Source organism: Acomys minous (assembly GCF_964271855.1).
Source record: "Acomys minous genome assembly, chromosome: 16".
NCBI lineage: Eukaryota > Metazoa > Chordata > Mammalia > Rodentia > Muridae > Acomys > Acomys minous.
This window is the reverse complement of record NC_140498.1, coordinates 37,151,736-37,167,636: the sequence shown is the minus strand read 5'-3', so window position 1 is coordinate 37,167,636 and position 15,901 is coordinate 37,151,736. Positions and strand designations below refer to the sequence as shown.

The 15,901-nt window shown below is 47.6% G+C and overlaps 2 protein-coding genes across 3 annotated transcripts in view; one reads left to right on the top strand and one right to left on the bottom strand.

Moving 5' to 3' along the window:
* Positions 1-576: 576 nt before the first annotated feature.
* EFCAB9 (EF-hand calcium binding domain 9) lies at positions 577-6,666 on the bottom strand. The gene is made up of 4 exons (XM_084763375.1): positions 6,454-6,666; positions 2,113-2,261; positions 1,334-1,510; positions 577-827 (listed from the first exon to the last, which is right to left on the bottom strand). The coding sequence occupies exons 1-4, from the start codon at positions 6,587-6,589 to the stop codon at positions 639-641; spliced, it is 651 nt and encodes a 216-aa protein (XP_084619501.1). The 5' UTR covers positions 6,590-6,666; the 3' UTR covers positions 577-638.
* An 8,667-nt stretch (positions 6,667-15,333) lies between these two features.
* The window catches only part of STK10 (serine/threonine kinase 10), a 91,030-nt gene continuing 90,462 nt past the window's right edge, over positions 15,334-15,901 (top strand). Inside the window, exon 1 of one of the 2 annotated variants that reach the window (XM_084763367.1) lies at positions 15,334-15,352. Coding sequence is in view for 1 of the 2 variants with exons in the window: in XM_084763365.1 (XP_084619491.1) it covers positions 15,682-15,837 (156 nt within the window). In the remaining variant the exon portion in view is untranslated. Of the gene's footprint in view, positions 15,353-15,572; positions 15,838-15,901 lie in introns of those variants that run through there. The other variant, XM_084763365.1, reaches the window with a different exon arrangement.

Below are 15,901 nucleotides of genomic sequence, written 5' to 3'. Positions count from 1 at the left end.
TAACCTGGTTTCATGATTCCCAGTTTGACTTGCAGATAAGGATCTTAGGTGAGCTGTATTCTTGCACATCGGTGCCATAACCAGGTTTGATTATGATATTATCATATCTGGTATTGAAGACCCTCAAACTCACTGGTGCCTAGAGGTTAGTTAGAATGCCATAAATGCTGTTTCTTGAATCTTCTACCTTATTCCTAAGAAATTTAGAGTGCAGTTATGATTAACATTAAACATTCCTGCTGGGCGTAGTGGCGCACACCTGTAATCCCAGCACTCCAGGAGGCAAAGGCTGGCAGATTTTGGTGAGTTTGAGGACAGCCCCAGCTACACAGAGAAACACTGTCTCAAACAAAAAACAAAAACAGGATTTGCTAGCTTAAAATTTAAGGAGAAGTCTGGCCTAGTTGGACATGCAACACTATGAGACCCTGTCTCAATACATACATACATACATACATGCATACCTGTCTACATACATACATACCTGTCTACACACATGCATACATACATGCATACCTGTCTACATACATACATACATACATACATACATACATACATACATACATTAAAGATAAACACTTTGATGCTCTACGGCAGTGTGACCATGTTAATTTTATTTAGTTATATTCACTTGTGTATCATAGGAGACTCCTCTGGCTCAGCCTAGATGAATACATCTTCTTTAGGTGATAATACTTCTCTTTTTCTTTCCCTTTCTCTTTCTCTTTCTCTCTCTCTTCCTGTCTTTCTTTTCTCCTTTTCTTCCTGTCTATGGATTTGTCAGTGCAGAAGATTGTATACAGCTTAAATTCCTTGTAATTAAGCAGCTTTTATGGAGAGGGAGAAAAATATTACAAAAAGGTTTAGTAAGGTGGTAACCGTGTGTTACTTTGGACTCTTGGAAAGTTAAAGGTGTAGGAGTTAGGGCAGTTACAGGCTGACTGTGGCCTAGTGCCGAGGAACAGTCAAGACTGTTGCAGACCATAGGAACAGGGTCATTTTGTCGTGGGTCACCCACTGTGGTCGTCTGCTTCCCTTTACATAGGCAGAAATCGCCATCTTCCCAGGGATTTTTCAGGATTTTTCTTACTTGGTTCTATCATAGAATTTCTGCTTATCCAAGTCTATAAATGCCATGGTAGTCTACCTCCTTGAAAGCTTTGTGATTGTGTGTCCTTGCCACATGATGTGGCACTTAGCCAATCCTTTCTCTGCCAGACCCTCTTTATCTCGGTTCTTCTAGTCCCGGCCTGTTGCCGGCCTCCTCCATATCATCCCCACCACTGGTGTAGGGCGTGGCCCTGTGCCCCACAATTCATGAATCTGCACTTACTCGGTCACCTGTGATGTCAAAGTCACGGAAAAGGTCTCGGAGTTCCTGCTTTTTAATGTTGAAGAGAAATCTGTACATGTCAAAGTTTTCTGCACCTATTTGCAACTCCCCATCCAAATCTAGCAGGTCAAAGACTGGCCGGGCATGGCGGTACATAAATTGATCTTCCAGATGGTTCTATTTTGAGAGAAGTGTGTGAACATATTGGTACTACCCTTATTACACCAAGGTTTGTATAGCCCACAAAACATTCCCTAGAGAGATCAGAGCAAAAGGCAAACTCCCAAACTTGGGGAAAGGGCTAAAGGAGGGATAAGGCTCACGTAAGGCCCTGCTTCGCGGGAACCTTCCGTAAGGACCAGTTCTACTTATTCACAAGCTTAACTGCCACCATGCACAAGCTGATGTGTCATGAAAAGGGTGGAACACAGAAAATTCTCTGAGCCAAAGGACCAAGGTCAGGAGTCAGCAGGGTACTTGGGATGGCTGGTGGTGCTTTGAAGCCCAATGGAGGACAGGTAGGCCAAGAAAGGTGGGCAGGGGCAACATTTCCCTTACAGTGAGAGGCAGTGTGGGAGGGCCAAAGGCAGGTGGCAGCTGCAGAGAGAAGTCAGGAAGGCACTGCAATGTCCAGGTTGATGGTCTATTTAGGAACCAAAAATGAATTTCCCCTTTACCTTGTAGCGATGTGTTCCACTGTGCTCACCATCACTGTCAGCTTTAACAAGAAGGGGGCAGCCCAACCCTTGCCCCTGCCCCAGGGCAACCCCGGTACTTGCCTCATGTGACAGCAGTATGCAAACCAACACATAGAACTGGTCAAAACCAATCTCTCCTATAGCCGCCCAGTCCAGCATGTCAAATATAATCTTGATCTGTGTGCCTTTCAGGTTAGTCACGTGTTGGAGGAAATGAAAGAACAGCACATCTAGGGGAGGAGAGGAAGACAAGATGGATTGTTTCAGTGCAGTCCTGATACACTGGATCAGGAGGCGCATAAGAATGCAGTGGCAAGCCAGGCGTGGTGGCGTACACCTTTGATACCAGCACTCGGGAGGCAGAAGCAGGTGGATCGGTGTGAGTTCGAGGCCAGCCTGGACTACAAAGTGAGTCCAGGACAGCCAAGGCTACACAGAGAAAGCCTGCCTTGAAGGGGGAAAAAAATACAGTAGCATTGGAAGATGTACTGGGAAGGAAAATGACAATACTATTTCTGGCTTCATGCTAAACCTTCCACAACTCAAGCCTTTCGTTACCCTTGCTGTGGGAAAGCAGTGTGTCGCGTTATGGAAGCTGACTGACCTGTTGAGTTACATGCCTGACTTTATGGTGCTGCTCAGTGCTTGGCTCCTGACCCCAGGTACGATGACTTTGCACATGTCACCAATGACAGGCAAGGTGCTGATGAGTGACAGAGTGGTCTTTGATAGAAGAAGGCAGGCTTTATTCTTTGTTAAAGATGTTAGCATGTGGGTTGGAGCGGTGGCTCTGCCAGGAGACATTTGTCATGCAAGCCTGGAGACCTGGTTTTGATTTCCAGGACATATGTAAAAGTGCAAGGAGACAATGGACTACCCAAAGTTGGCCTCTGACCTTCCAGTGCACACATGTGCCCCCCCACACACACACGATGCACACACAGATACATAAAATAAATTTTTACAAAATTTCCCATGATTCTTTTCATCTGAATGGGAAATTTAAAAGTCACTGCTCTCATATGAGAAGAGTCCCTCTAGAGTGTTCATGCTCATTCACAACAAAGGCTTCTGGCTGTGGGGGGCAGGGAGCCTTCCCTGTATGCTAAGCACTTTTGGGTGTCAGGTCCCAGCAAACCCTGAGAACCTGACAAGGAAGGTGGTGGCACCCACTGCAAGCACATCAACTGCTTTGGGGGTCTTGTGTGTGTGCTCCCAGGTGTGACGTGGCTGATGGTGGACTGTGGGGTCTGAGTGGCAGAGTTGGGGTTCCCATGTGAGTCAGCCTGGGAAGGCCATGCACATATGACAGCGAAGCCACGTCTTTGTGCATTAGTTAACTCATTCAAGCAGACACAGCCAAGGAAAGTACTGCAACTTATAGAGCAGGAAGGCTCTTGTCATCCCACTCACCGGCCTTACAGCTGGGGCAAGACGGGAGCAGCACAGTGATGGGCCGTGACCTGGAACTGTAAGTCAGGCACACCTTTTTCTCTTTCTAGTTCAAAACTGAGTAAGTAAATAATCTATTGGTACTAGGAGTGAGTGACAGACACATACGGGCACACATCTGCAGCCACATTTATTTCTGTTTTTGCTATCATAATGCATCTCTGGTCGCTCTTCTGTTATCTTGTTTCAGAAGCAGAATTGAATTTTTTTGTTTGTTTGTTTTTGTTTTGTTTTTTCGAGACAGGGTCTCTCTGTGTATCCTTGACTGTCCTGGACACAGACACACACACACACAGAGACATACACGTATACACACATCAGACACACACACACATAGACACACACAGACATACTTACAGATACACACACACACAGAGACACAGATGCACAAAGACATACACACACAGATATACACACACATAGACACACAGACACACACACACTGACACAGATATACACAGACACACACAAACACACACACATACACATACACACACACACACACACACACACACACACACACACACACCCCTGAGAGATGACTCAGCAGTTAAGAGCACTGGCTGCTCTAATCCAAGTTCAATGCCCAGCACCCACATGACTGCTCGCATTTGTTTATAGCTTTGAGTCCAGGGGACACAATGCTCCTTTCTGCCCTCCAAGGGCAAAAGTGGTATACAGACATACATGCAGCCAAACATACACATAAAATATTTTTGAAAAAAACATTTTGTGTTTGGTTGGTTGGTTTTTTGTTTTGTTTTTTTTAGGGGGGAGGGGGGGTTTGGTTTTTCGAGACAAGGTGTCTCTGTGTCAGCCGTGGCTGTCCTGGACTCACTTTGTAGACCAGGCTGGCCTCAAACTCACAGAGATCCACCTGCCTCTTGCCTCCCGAGTGCTTTAAAGGTGTGTGCCACCATGCCTGGATTTGAAAATGTTTTAAGTGGGGGTGGGGGGTGGGGGGGTGGAGAAGACCAACCAGAAACTGTCTCTGGGCTCCACTGAGTGTATAAAATGGGTCACCTATGTCATTTGGAATATCCCGCTGGAAGCAGGAAGCCGGAGCACAATGAGCCTACAGTCACATGTCAGTTTTGGCCTCATGGCCACTTCCGGTTCCTCCTGTGTGCCCCACCAGGTGTGGACCCTCAGAGCATCTTACTGTACACTCGTAGAGATGGTAAGGTGCTCCTGGAGATGTGCCCTGGGGGACCCTGTAGCTATGGAATCGATGCTGTTTTGCAGCAAGATGACTCTGGCCACCCAAGTCCCCAAGGCCTGGAGTTGTTCTCTCAGGAAGCAAATCGTAAAGCTGTGCTGCCCCTCTTTCAGGTCACTGTCTCTACCCTTGGTAATCAGATAGCAGGCTTGGACCTCCTGGGCATTGTGTCATTGGGGAATTATTTGGTTACTAGGGAGACAAGACTCTGTGCCATAAATGTCCCAGGGAGACAGTGTGGCTTAGCTTTCTGAGGGACACCTTGGTGCCAGACACTGTCTTATCTGGGAGGAGGAAGACTGTATCACATGTTCTGCCCATCTGTATGCACACAGGACAGCGAGGCATGACACTGCGAGGAAAAGGTGTCGTCAGTTCACTGTTCTGGTTTCATTATTTGCAGCGCTGGCGCCTGCACCCATGCTAAATACGTTTACTACCGAGCTACAGCCCCTCCCTTGTTACTCTTTGTTTTTTTTTTTAAGACTGAATGGAATCAAAAATCTTCACCGAAGATCTGCCTGTGGCGGCGCACACCTTTAACCTCAGCATTCGGGAGGCAGAGGCAGATGGATCTCTGCGTTCCAAGCTAAGCAAGGCTACATAGTAAGACCTATCTCAAAAAACAAAAAACAAACAAAAAAATTATTTTTTTTTACTCACTTTGTAGACCAAGCTGGCCTCCAACTCACAGTGATCTTCCTGCCTCTGCCTCCCAAGCACTGGCATTAAAGGCGTGCGCCACCACACTGGCTTTGTTTGTTTTTTTTTTAAATAAAAAAATTATTTTTGCACTTGGGAGGCAGAGGCATGTGGATTGATGTGAGTTCGAGGCCAGCCTGGTGTACAAAGTGAGTCCAGGACAGCCAAGGCTACACAGAGAAACCCTGTCTCGAAAAAAAACCAAAAAAAAAAAAAAAAAAAAAAAAAACACCAAAAAACTGGTTCACCTATAATCCTAATACTCTGGGAGACAGATACAGGCAGATCGCTGTGAGTTCGAGGCCAGCCTGGTCTACAAAGCCGAGTCCAGGACATCTAAGGCTACAAAGAGAGATCCTATCTGCGGGGGGGGTGGGGAGGTGGGGGAGTGGGGGGGGGCAGGGAGGCGGGGGGGGCGAGGAAGAAAAAAATTTTAAAAAACCAAAAACCAAAAATAAAAATATTGCCCATCTACTCTGCAACTGAGTCGGCCTGCCTCTGCCTCCTGAGCTCTGGGATTAAAGGCGTGCACCACCACACCCGGCTTGGGCAATATTTTTGGTAACTCACAAGTACCATTAGACAGAGACAAACCTGGTTAAAATCAGTGGGTCCCAAAGACCCAAAGACAAAACAAAACAAAATAACATGAAAGTGGGAAAGGTCCCTGTGGGGAGGAAGAGGAATGACAGAGGAGGGGACACAAGGGGGACATGACTCACAGTGGTGCGGGATGGTGGGGGCAAGGACAGACACGAGAGGGTAGAGGAAGAAACTGAGCCTGAAGGAGGAGATGGCATGCTCATCGAAGCCCCAAGGAATTGTGGGTAGAGCGCAGGTCGCCCCCAGAGCCTGTACTTTCATCCCCTGCACTGAAGTGCCTTCAGTTTCAGCTCTATTGGCAGTTCCTCTCTAGGTTTCCCTGACAATATGAAGTAAATGTGAAAGAGATAGTTTTCGGTTGGGGTTGGAGGCAGGGACGGGGCGGGGATTGGGGGGGAGGGGGAGGGGGAGAAGACGGGGACGATGACATTACGCGGCTGACCGACCATTCAAAGTGTTCCTGTGATGAGCATCCAGAAGGTGAAAGTACTCCATCAAGGCCTTCACGTTTCTCAAAGACAACAAGCAGTAGATTTTGTCCAGGTAAAGGTACCACAGAAAAGACCCGTGCTTCAGTTTCATGTTGGCAACTTTCAGCCAGCCAGAGACTCTGGCTACCTGACACGAAATGGAGCCTTCTGCCTCAGAACTAGAATGTTGCATGGGGTTCCGTCATGACCTGGCAGACCTGGAGAGGACAATGGGAGTGTGGATGATGTGTCTTCTCACCGTTCACCAGTTTCGCTGTGGATGCCTCCTGACTTCTCGTAGCTTTTTTCCTCCACTCCTAAAGCAGCCGTTCTAATCACAGGCTGCTTAGACGAGAAGGGGTCATCTGAGCCGAGTGCCAAAGCGGGTCTGGGAGCCAACCTAGATGGTATATGCTCATTAGGAAGAAAAGTGCAAACACACATACACAAGTACAGAAAGATCCTCCAACAAGTATACTAATTTAAAGCCAAAGAGAAGGAATGTATGTCTATATAAATGTTTAAATTATATATATAAATTATATGTAAATATATTAACATAAATTATATTGAATTATATGAATAAATAAATTTTATATAAATATAAATTACATATGCATATATGTGTGTATATATATGTATACACACATACACAGATACTATTATCTTGGCCCACATGAAACTATGTAGATCAGGCTGATCTTGAACTCACAGAGATACACCTGCCTGTTTCCTTAATGCTGGAATTAAAGGTGTTCACCACCCATGCTCAGGTAAGGATTTTTTTTTTGTTGTTGTTTGAGAGAGGGTTCTGTGTAGTTCTGGTTGTCCTGGAACTCACTTTGTAGACCAGGCTTGCCTCCAATTCAGAGATTCATGTGCCTCTGTCTCCTGAGCCCTGGGACTTAAGGCGTGCGCAACCACATGGCTCAAGAAGGAAGTTTTCTTTTTTTTGAGACAGGGTTTCTCTGTGTGGTCTTGGTTGTCCTGGACTGTCTTTGTACACCAGGCTGGTCTTGAATTTATAGAGATCCTCCTGCCTCTGCCTCCCCTAGTTCTGGGATTAAAGGTGTGTACCACCACCGCCCGGCTGAGGAGGAATTTTTTAAAAGACCAAAGAACAGTGAGCCAGAAGTCAAAGCAGGAGGCTGGATTAGCACAACCACCTCTGTTTTCCTTCTGTTTTTTTTTTCTTTTTTTCATAATAGACTGTCCCAGGCGTGTCCAGAGGAGAACACAGTAGGCTCAAGCTTGGAACATTCGTCACTCAGGTCACCAGTGATCAGTTCAGACCAGGCCCTCCTCCTCTGTGTTCATTCATCATAGTTCCTGGGTTATTTGGAACCAAGTCTCAGACCAAACAGTTATGGGCAAATATTTGAGTATATATTCTAAAAACTGGGGGGAGGGGCTCAACTTTATCACACCTGTAGATTGTCAGTCCCCTTGAACACCCTAAATATCAAGTCAGCGTTTCCCTAATGGTTTCTTGGGAGTCTGAAGAGCATTCTGGGAATGATGGCACATACCCTTAGTCCCAGCACTCTGGAGGTAGAGGCAGACAGATCTCTGTAGGTTCAAGGCTGGACTGGTCTACAAATCGAGTTCCAGGACAGCCAGGGCTGTTTCACAGAGAAACCCTGTCTTTAAAAACAAGATTAGGAGAGGAGACAGGGTTTTTGAGACAGGGTTTCTCTGTGTGGTCTTGGTTGTCCTGGACTCTCTTTCCTGGACTGGACTGACTTTCACACGAACTCTGGTCCCCCATATTTGGCCATGTTCCCTTGATGGGCAGGCCCAATGGCACTCGGAGAAAGGATAGCAGGCTACCAAGAAGAAACTTGATACCCTAGCATCATATTCAAGGGGAGGAGGTCCCCATCAGTCACAGTCATAGGGGAGGGGAATGGGGTGAAAGCAGGAGGGAGGGAGGAATGGGAGGATGCATGGGATGGGATAGCAATTGAAATGTAATATGAGTGATTTCATTTTTCAATTAAAAATATAAAAAAGAAAAAAAACAAAAACAAATAACAAACAAACAAACAAAAACAAGATTGGAGGCTGGAGAGATGGCTCAGAGGTCAAGAGCACTGGCTGTTCTTTCAAAGGTCCTGAGGTTAATTCCTAGCAACCACATAGTGGCTCACAACCATCTATAATGAGATCTGGTGCCCTCTTCTGGCAGGAAGGCACACATCCAGGTGGGATACTGTATAAATAATAAATATATCTTAAAAAAAAAAAGTCGGGCATGGTAGCACACACCTTTAACCCAACACTCGGGAGTCAGAGGCAGGGGGATCGCTGTGAGTTCGAGGCCAGCCTGGTCTACAAAGTCTAGGCTACACAGAGAAACCCTGTCTTGAAAAACAAAATAAAAACAAAAACAAACAAACAAACAAACAAAAAAGAAAACCAAAGAGAGAGACAGAGAGGTCTGAAGAGCTATTTCAATCAGGAACCACCAGATCTACATTTATCATATTTCGTAAATCCTTTCATTTTTCACATTTGTATGTTTCTTTTTCTTACAATTTTGCTTCTGAACTCACAGAGATCTGCCTGCCTCTGCCTCCTGAGAGTGCTGGGATTAAAGGCTTGTGCCACCACACCTGGCCCACACTTTGTGTTTTTAAATGTTATTGGTTATTGTGTGAATGTGTATATACACAAGTGTGTGTGTGTGCGCCATGGCACTGGACTGCCTTCTCCAGCCCACAACACTCCTATCATACTTGATTATCTGTCTATATGCAAATATATATGTGCATGGACGTACATGCATATGGGATAGACACATACATGTGTCCATACACACAGTTCTATCTAATTTATAATTCATGGGAACCTCTGATGTTATGATTGGTTGGCCAAAAACCTAGGTGACACCCTGGACTTATGACTGGAGTGTTGGGGGGTGGCTATCTTTCAAGACAGATCCCTTCACCTTGGGGTCTATGATAACTCCCAGTGTCAGAATTAAGCGGTCCTGTAGGACACCCCAGCAGTGGCAGCAGAGAGTCACTTGATGTGGAAAATTTTCCACAAAATTAGTAAAATCAAAGGCAGATTAATAAGCAAATGGCACACGTTTGTTTATTGCATTTTATTTGTTCGGTTTGTTTGTTTATTTTTGAGACTGTGTAGCCCAGAGATCCACCTGCCTCTGCTTTCTGAGTGCTGGGATTAAAGTTGTGTGCCACCACCGCCCAGCTTACTTGACGTGTGGTTTTTAATTTTAATTAATTAATTAATTTTGGTTTTTCGAGACAGGGTTTCTCTGTGTAGCCTTGGCTGTCCTGGACTGACTTTGTAGTCCAGCCTGGCCTTGAACTCACAGCGATCCACCTGCCTCTGCCTCCCGAGTGCTGGGATTAAAGGCATGCACCACCACTGCCTGGCTTGTTGGGTTTTTTTTTTGTTGTTGTTTATTTTAATTTTTTGAGACAGGGCCTTGCTGTGTCTCAGGATGCCTGGAGCTCACTGTGTAGCCCAGGCTTTGCTTCCTGGATGCTGGGGTTACAGGCAGGGGAGCACCATCACGACGGCTAGTTAGGTTGTATGTGAACGGGAGTGCTCACAAGGGACTGTAGACACAAAGAAAGAGATGCGTTTGTGCAACATTTAGGTTTGGTGAAGAATGGAAACTCACTTGTAGGGAAGTGTGACTGCAGGTCAGAAAGGATTACCTGATGGCTTTAAGGGGCCACTTCAGCTCATTCTCAGCATCTCTGTGCCTCCATGTCCCTTCCTTCAGGGACAGAGTGGGGACCCATTGGATGAAGCTGGACAAAGTAAGTGTTTTTGCAGCCATATGTCCTGAACGCCATCATTTCCACAAAAAGACTCTGACGAGAGCCGGGTAGTGGTGGCACACGCCTTTAATTCCAGCACTCGGGAGGCAGAGGCAGGTGGATCGCTGTGAGTTCAAGGCCAGCCTGGTCTACAAAGCGAGTCCCAGGCTAGTCAAGGCTACACAGAGAAACCCTGTTTCGCAAACCAAAACCAAAACAAACAAACAAAGAACCAAATGGATGGAGCCCCACAGCAATTGTCCCTCAGCACCAATGGACAATGTATTAACGACTATAGGAGAATGCTAATAATGAAGATGAACGAGCCATGGACACAGGCAACATGACGAACCTCAGAAACAGGCTTCGTTAAAACAGGCTAACCACAAGCCACTGCAGCTCCTGCCTGCCTGAGCACCTGCCTCACTGAGGCAAGGGTCTGGCTTTCATCTCCAGCACTGGAGAAGTCATGTCTGAAAGGCGTGGGAATGGAATTGCCCGAAGAGGCATCGGAAACATTCTCTACCCTGACTGTGCTGACTGTCAAACTCGTGAACTGTGAACCTTAAGGGGAGCATTTTTATTTTGGGTACATTAAGCCTCAATGAGCTCAATTGTTGTTCTTTTGAGACAGGCTGGTGTGGACGTTGATAGGCCAGGCTGTCCTTGAACTCCGAGATCCACCTGCCTCTGTCTCCCGAGTGCTAGGATCAAGGGCGTGTGCCACCTTGCCTGGCCTAAGATGCTTTTCTTTGAATGTGCATGGGTGTTTTCCCCTGCATGTATGTCTATGCACTGCCTGCATGCAGTGCCTGGGAAGGTCAGAAGATTGTGTCACATTACATGGAAGTTGAGTAACAGATGACTGGGCACTGCCCTGTGGGTGTTAGGAATAAAATCTGCCTCTTTTTTATTTATTTATTTATTTATTTATTTTTTACTTTTAGAGACAGGTTTTCTCTCATAATCCTGGCTGTCCTGGACTCACTTTGTAGACCAGGCTGGCCTCAAACTCACAGAGATCTGCCTGCCTCTGCCTCCCAAGTGCTGGGATTACAGATGTGTGTCACCATGCCCGGCACTGAATCTCCTCTTAACCATTGAGGAGCCATCTCTCCAGCACCTTAAGTTGATTTCTTTGTTTTTGTTTTTGTTTTTTTGAGACAGGTTTCTCTGTGTAGCCCTAGCTGTCCTGAAACTCACCCTGTAGACCAGGCTGGCTTGAACTCAGAGATTTGCCTGCTGGGATTAAAGGCATGCGCAGCCACCACCTGGCAAGTTGAATTGTTTTTTAATTAAAAAAAAATTTAGCTCACCTGGGGGTGTAGTTCCCTCACAGAGCATGTCTCTTATGTACAAAGTCCTGTGTTCTGTTCTATCCTCAGTGGCAGGGAAATACGACACTCAGGTGAGATAAAAGCAGTGGATCACATCAATCTTACACATACTTGCTCAACAGGAGACACCACCAGCAAAGTTAACATATGGATGGAAGGTTGAGAGAAGACACTTTCAATATCTAAGCCCAACAGGAGAGTATTTTTAAAAATTCAGGTCTAGTGAGATGGCTCAGTAGGGCTTGGAGGCCCGAGTTAATCCCCAGGACCCACTTGTGGGAGGAGAGAGCCAGCTGCTGGAAGTTGTCCTCCATAACACACACACACACACACACACACACACACACACACACACACACGGAGGCACACACAAAGCAGGAGGATTTCTGTGATTTTTGAGACCAACCTCAAGTTACGAGACATCCAGGCCTACATAGAGACCCTGACTCAAACAGCACAACCCCCAAAACCCAACAACACAAAAATAGTAAAGGACAAATATTGGTGGATTTTTAAAATCTACTTTATTGGGATATTTTTTGTTTTGTTTTTCTTTTTAAAAAAATCTTTTTATCTGTGTATTGTTATGTATACAGTGCTCTGCCTGCATGTACACCCACAGGCCAGAAGAGAGCACCAGATCATATTATAGATGGTTGTGAGCCACCATATGGTTGCTGGTAATTGAACTCAGGACCTCTGGAAGAGCAGTTAGTGCTCTTAAGCTCTGAGCCACCTCTGCAGCCCTGTTTTTTCTTTTTCAAGACAAGGTTTCTCTGTGTAATAGTCCTGGCTGTCTTGGACTCACTTTGTAGACAAGGCTTGCCCGAGCTCAAGAAGATCCCCCTGCCCCTGCCTCCTGAGAGCTGGGATTGAAGACGTGCGTCACCACACCAGGCCTTTATTGGGTTCTTATAGCTCAACCCCTCAACACTAGATAGGAGAGAAAGCAGGTTAGAGGGAAAGGGGGGGAGGTTTAGGCCACTGAAGGCTATTTCCTGATGATTAGGGATATAGAGTTCCTTGAGGCAAGTCCAGTCTTTGTTGTCAGAATATCCAGCAAAACAGGACTAGCAAAGACAGCAGGATGACCCAGCAGCCACAGGAGGAGCAGCAACCACCACAGGCTCTCTTGGGGGGGGGGGGAGATTCTCCCATTTATACCTTCTCCTGAGTCCACCGAATTAAACTATTTGCAGCTGGCAATGATCACGCCCCTGATAGTGTGCACAAGGCAAATCATAATCACCTGCTGTGAAGCAGCCTTTTCTCCAACACCTGGTATTAAAACTAAAACATAAGGGCTGGAAAGATGGCTCAGAGGTTAAGAGCACTGCCTGCTCTTCCAAAGGTCCTGAGTTCAATTCCCAACACCCATATGGTGGTTCACAACAATCTATAATGAGATCTGATGCCCTCTTCTGGTGTGCAGGTGCATATGCAAATAGAACACGGTATACATAATAATAAATAAATATTTAAAACTAAAACATTTAAAAAACTACATAAGCCGGTGTGGTGGCACACACCTTTGATCCTTTGATCCTGGCACTCCAGAGGCAGAGGCAGGTAGAATAGGTAGATCACTGTGAGTTCGAGGCCAGCCTGGTCTACAAAGTGAGTCCAGGACAGCCAAGGATACACAGAGAAACTCTGTCTCATAAAACAAACAAACAAAAAAGCAAAAAAACCTAAAACATAATCACATAACTGGGTTGTTGTTGTTGTTTGGGGTTTTTTTGGGGGTGGTTTGAGACAGGGTTGCTCTGTTTAGGCTTGGCTATCCTGCACTCACTTTGCAGACCAGGTTGGCCTCAAACTCACGGAGCTCTGCCTGCTTCTGCCTCCCTGAGTGCTGAGATTAAAGGCATGCACCACCAAGCCTGGCCTCATAACTGGGTTTTTAGATAAACCAAAACTCTCACTACCGATAGGTTCTGATTCAAAGAAACAGAAAGGCTTCTAATACAACAATCAAAACAGACTCATCAATTGAAATATACACAGCCGGGAGTGGTGGTGCACACCTTTAATCCCAGCATTCGGGAGGCAGAGGCAGGTGGATTGCTGTGAGTTCGAGGCCAGCCTGGTCTATAGAGTGAGTCCAGGACAGCCAAGGCTACACAGAGAAACCCTGTCTCGAAACACCTCCACTCCAAATTGATATATATATACATCAAGCACGATTTATCAAACGTCCTAGTTTGTATTTTAAGTTGTTCCAGAGAGTGTGGTGGGGGAAGGGCACAACCCAGCTGCTGTCGTCATTCATCACTAGGCCAGTGTGAGGCCCTGTAGCTAGACAGAAGAAGAAGGGAAAGCTCACCTAACCTAAGTGTCAAAGTAGCTTTGGTTCTGTTGCACCTCCTTTTATTGCAGCCTTTTTGCTATATAATTTACACTTCCCCCCACCTCCCACTCCCGACACCTTACAAAAACAAAAGTCACTCGTGATTTGGGACAAATTTCCCAAATCACTTGTAGTACTGCCACTGTAGTTCTTTTTCTGGGCATTTTCATCACGCCAGTGAGATTCCTCATCGCTCCTTCCAGTTTCTCCCCAGGTCTGGAAGCAGGAGCCAAACCTTAACCGACTCTCCACAGCGTTGCCTTTTCTGGACCGGTCAGATAAATGAAGTCATGCTTCATGCGGTCTTTGGGTCTGGCTTCCTTCACGTACCGTGGACTTTTTTTTTTTTTTAACGGACTTTTCTATTCTTACTTTGTTTTCTTCTGAGGCTCCCGGGACTGGTCAGGGCATTCTGACCCTCTATCCACCCGGTGTAGCTGCACAGACTTCCGCGGGACCCACTGAACCGAATGCCAGACTTATACTTTGGTTCGCTCACTGGCTGACTCAACGAGAACAGTTTTGCATTACATTTCCTTCTTTTAATTATAAAATTCCCTCCCACTCAGTCAGTGGCGGGGACAGTCGGAACTGGGACAACTTTTGTTTGGGGCGTCCTTTGCACGGATCCCCGGGGGCATCACATTCACTCTACAGCTCGCTTTCCAAGTGGGAAACCGCACTTGACGCTTGCGCGGCTCCAGGAGTATTTTCGAAGAGTTTGGAGGAAAGGGAGCAACGATCTAAAGGCTTTCTCGAGACTCACTTGTTCAGGAGGGGAGGGTCATCCTCACAGGCCCTGCAGCTACATTTTGCACTGGAACCCAGGTTCTGATACGAGGGAAAGGCGTTTTGCAATCTGCAGGACGCCGGCAGCTAAGGTAGAGCAATGAAGGTCCCTCCGCCAGGATGGAGGAGACTGGCCCCCGAGACGCCTCCGCATTTATCTCTAACGGAGCGCGCTCTCCCCCCCCCCGCCCCGCCCATCAGCAAAAGAACTAGAAAGTTTAACTCAATAAAGAATATATCGGCTAACCTACAAGGAAGCCTAATAGGTCCTAAAGGGACTCTTGTTTCTTGTTCAGTCCTGGCAGTTTGTGGCTGGCGGGAGCAGGTAAAGCCTGGATTGGGGGACGCGCAGCCCCGGGGCTCTGCCTTCTGCGCGCTGGGAGGCAGGTAGCAAGTGCCTAAGGCCCGCGTAAGAAGCGAGGGTCCCCTGGGACCCCGTGAACCTTGGGGTGAGGGGCACAGAGAACCCGAGTGAGCCCCCGGGCGAGGGGCACGGGCGTCCCACGCCGTAAACTGGCAAGCGAGGCCGCTGCGGGCGCATTCTGAGCGCTGATGTACCAGCTTGGCACCGATGACCGTTGCGAAGAGGGCAGCCGAACCCGGTAGGTTCGGGGTTCCGGGAGGCGAACGGGCCCACGGGCCAGTCACCCAGCGGACTACAGTCTCCAGAGTGCCCCGCGGCGCGGGCGGAGCCGCGAGCTCCCGCAGCCAATTGAGGGGTCTCCGGGCGCCGCGGAGCAGGTGGAGCCGGGACGGGCGCGCGCGCGGGTGCCGGGCGTCCTGCGGGCGGGTCCAGGAGGGGGCGGGGCGGGGCGGGCGGGTCGCGGTTCCGGCAGCTCCCGGCGGCCGCGGCAGCACTCGGCCGGCGCTGCGCTGCGGGGAGGGCGGCTTTGCGAAGCCGCGAGTCCTCCTGCCGGGCTCCGGACCCAGCATGGCTTTCGCCAATTTCCGTCGCATCTTGCGCTTATCAACCTTCGAAAAGAGAAAATCCCGTGAATATGAACACGTCCGTCGGGACCTGGATCCCAACGAGGTGTGGGAGATCGTGGGCGAGCTGGGGGACGGCGCCTTCGGCAAAGTGTACAAGGTGAGGGTATCGGTTGCTGCTTCTGCCGGGTCCTGGGAGTCCCTTGACCCCCACATAGCTGCTT

What these genes read in the sequence shown, in the direction of transcription:
- EFCAB9 (XM_084763375.1), bottom strand. Translation starts at nt 6,589, where the DNA reads ATGAAACTGAAGCACGGGTCTTTTCTGTGGTACCTTTACCTGGACAAA. An exon ending in TCACAGGAACACTTTGAATG is followed by an intron (nt 2,262 to 6,453) that starts GTCGGTCAGCCG and finishes CTCCTCCCCTAG; the next exon opens with ATGTGCTGTTCTTTCATTTC. An exon ending in TTGACATCACAGGTGACCGA is followed by an intron (nt 828 to 1,333) that starts GTAAGTGCAGAT and finishes TCTCCATAAAAG; the next exon opens with CTGCTTAATTACAAGGAATT.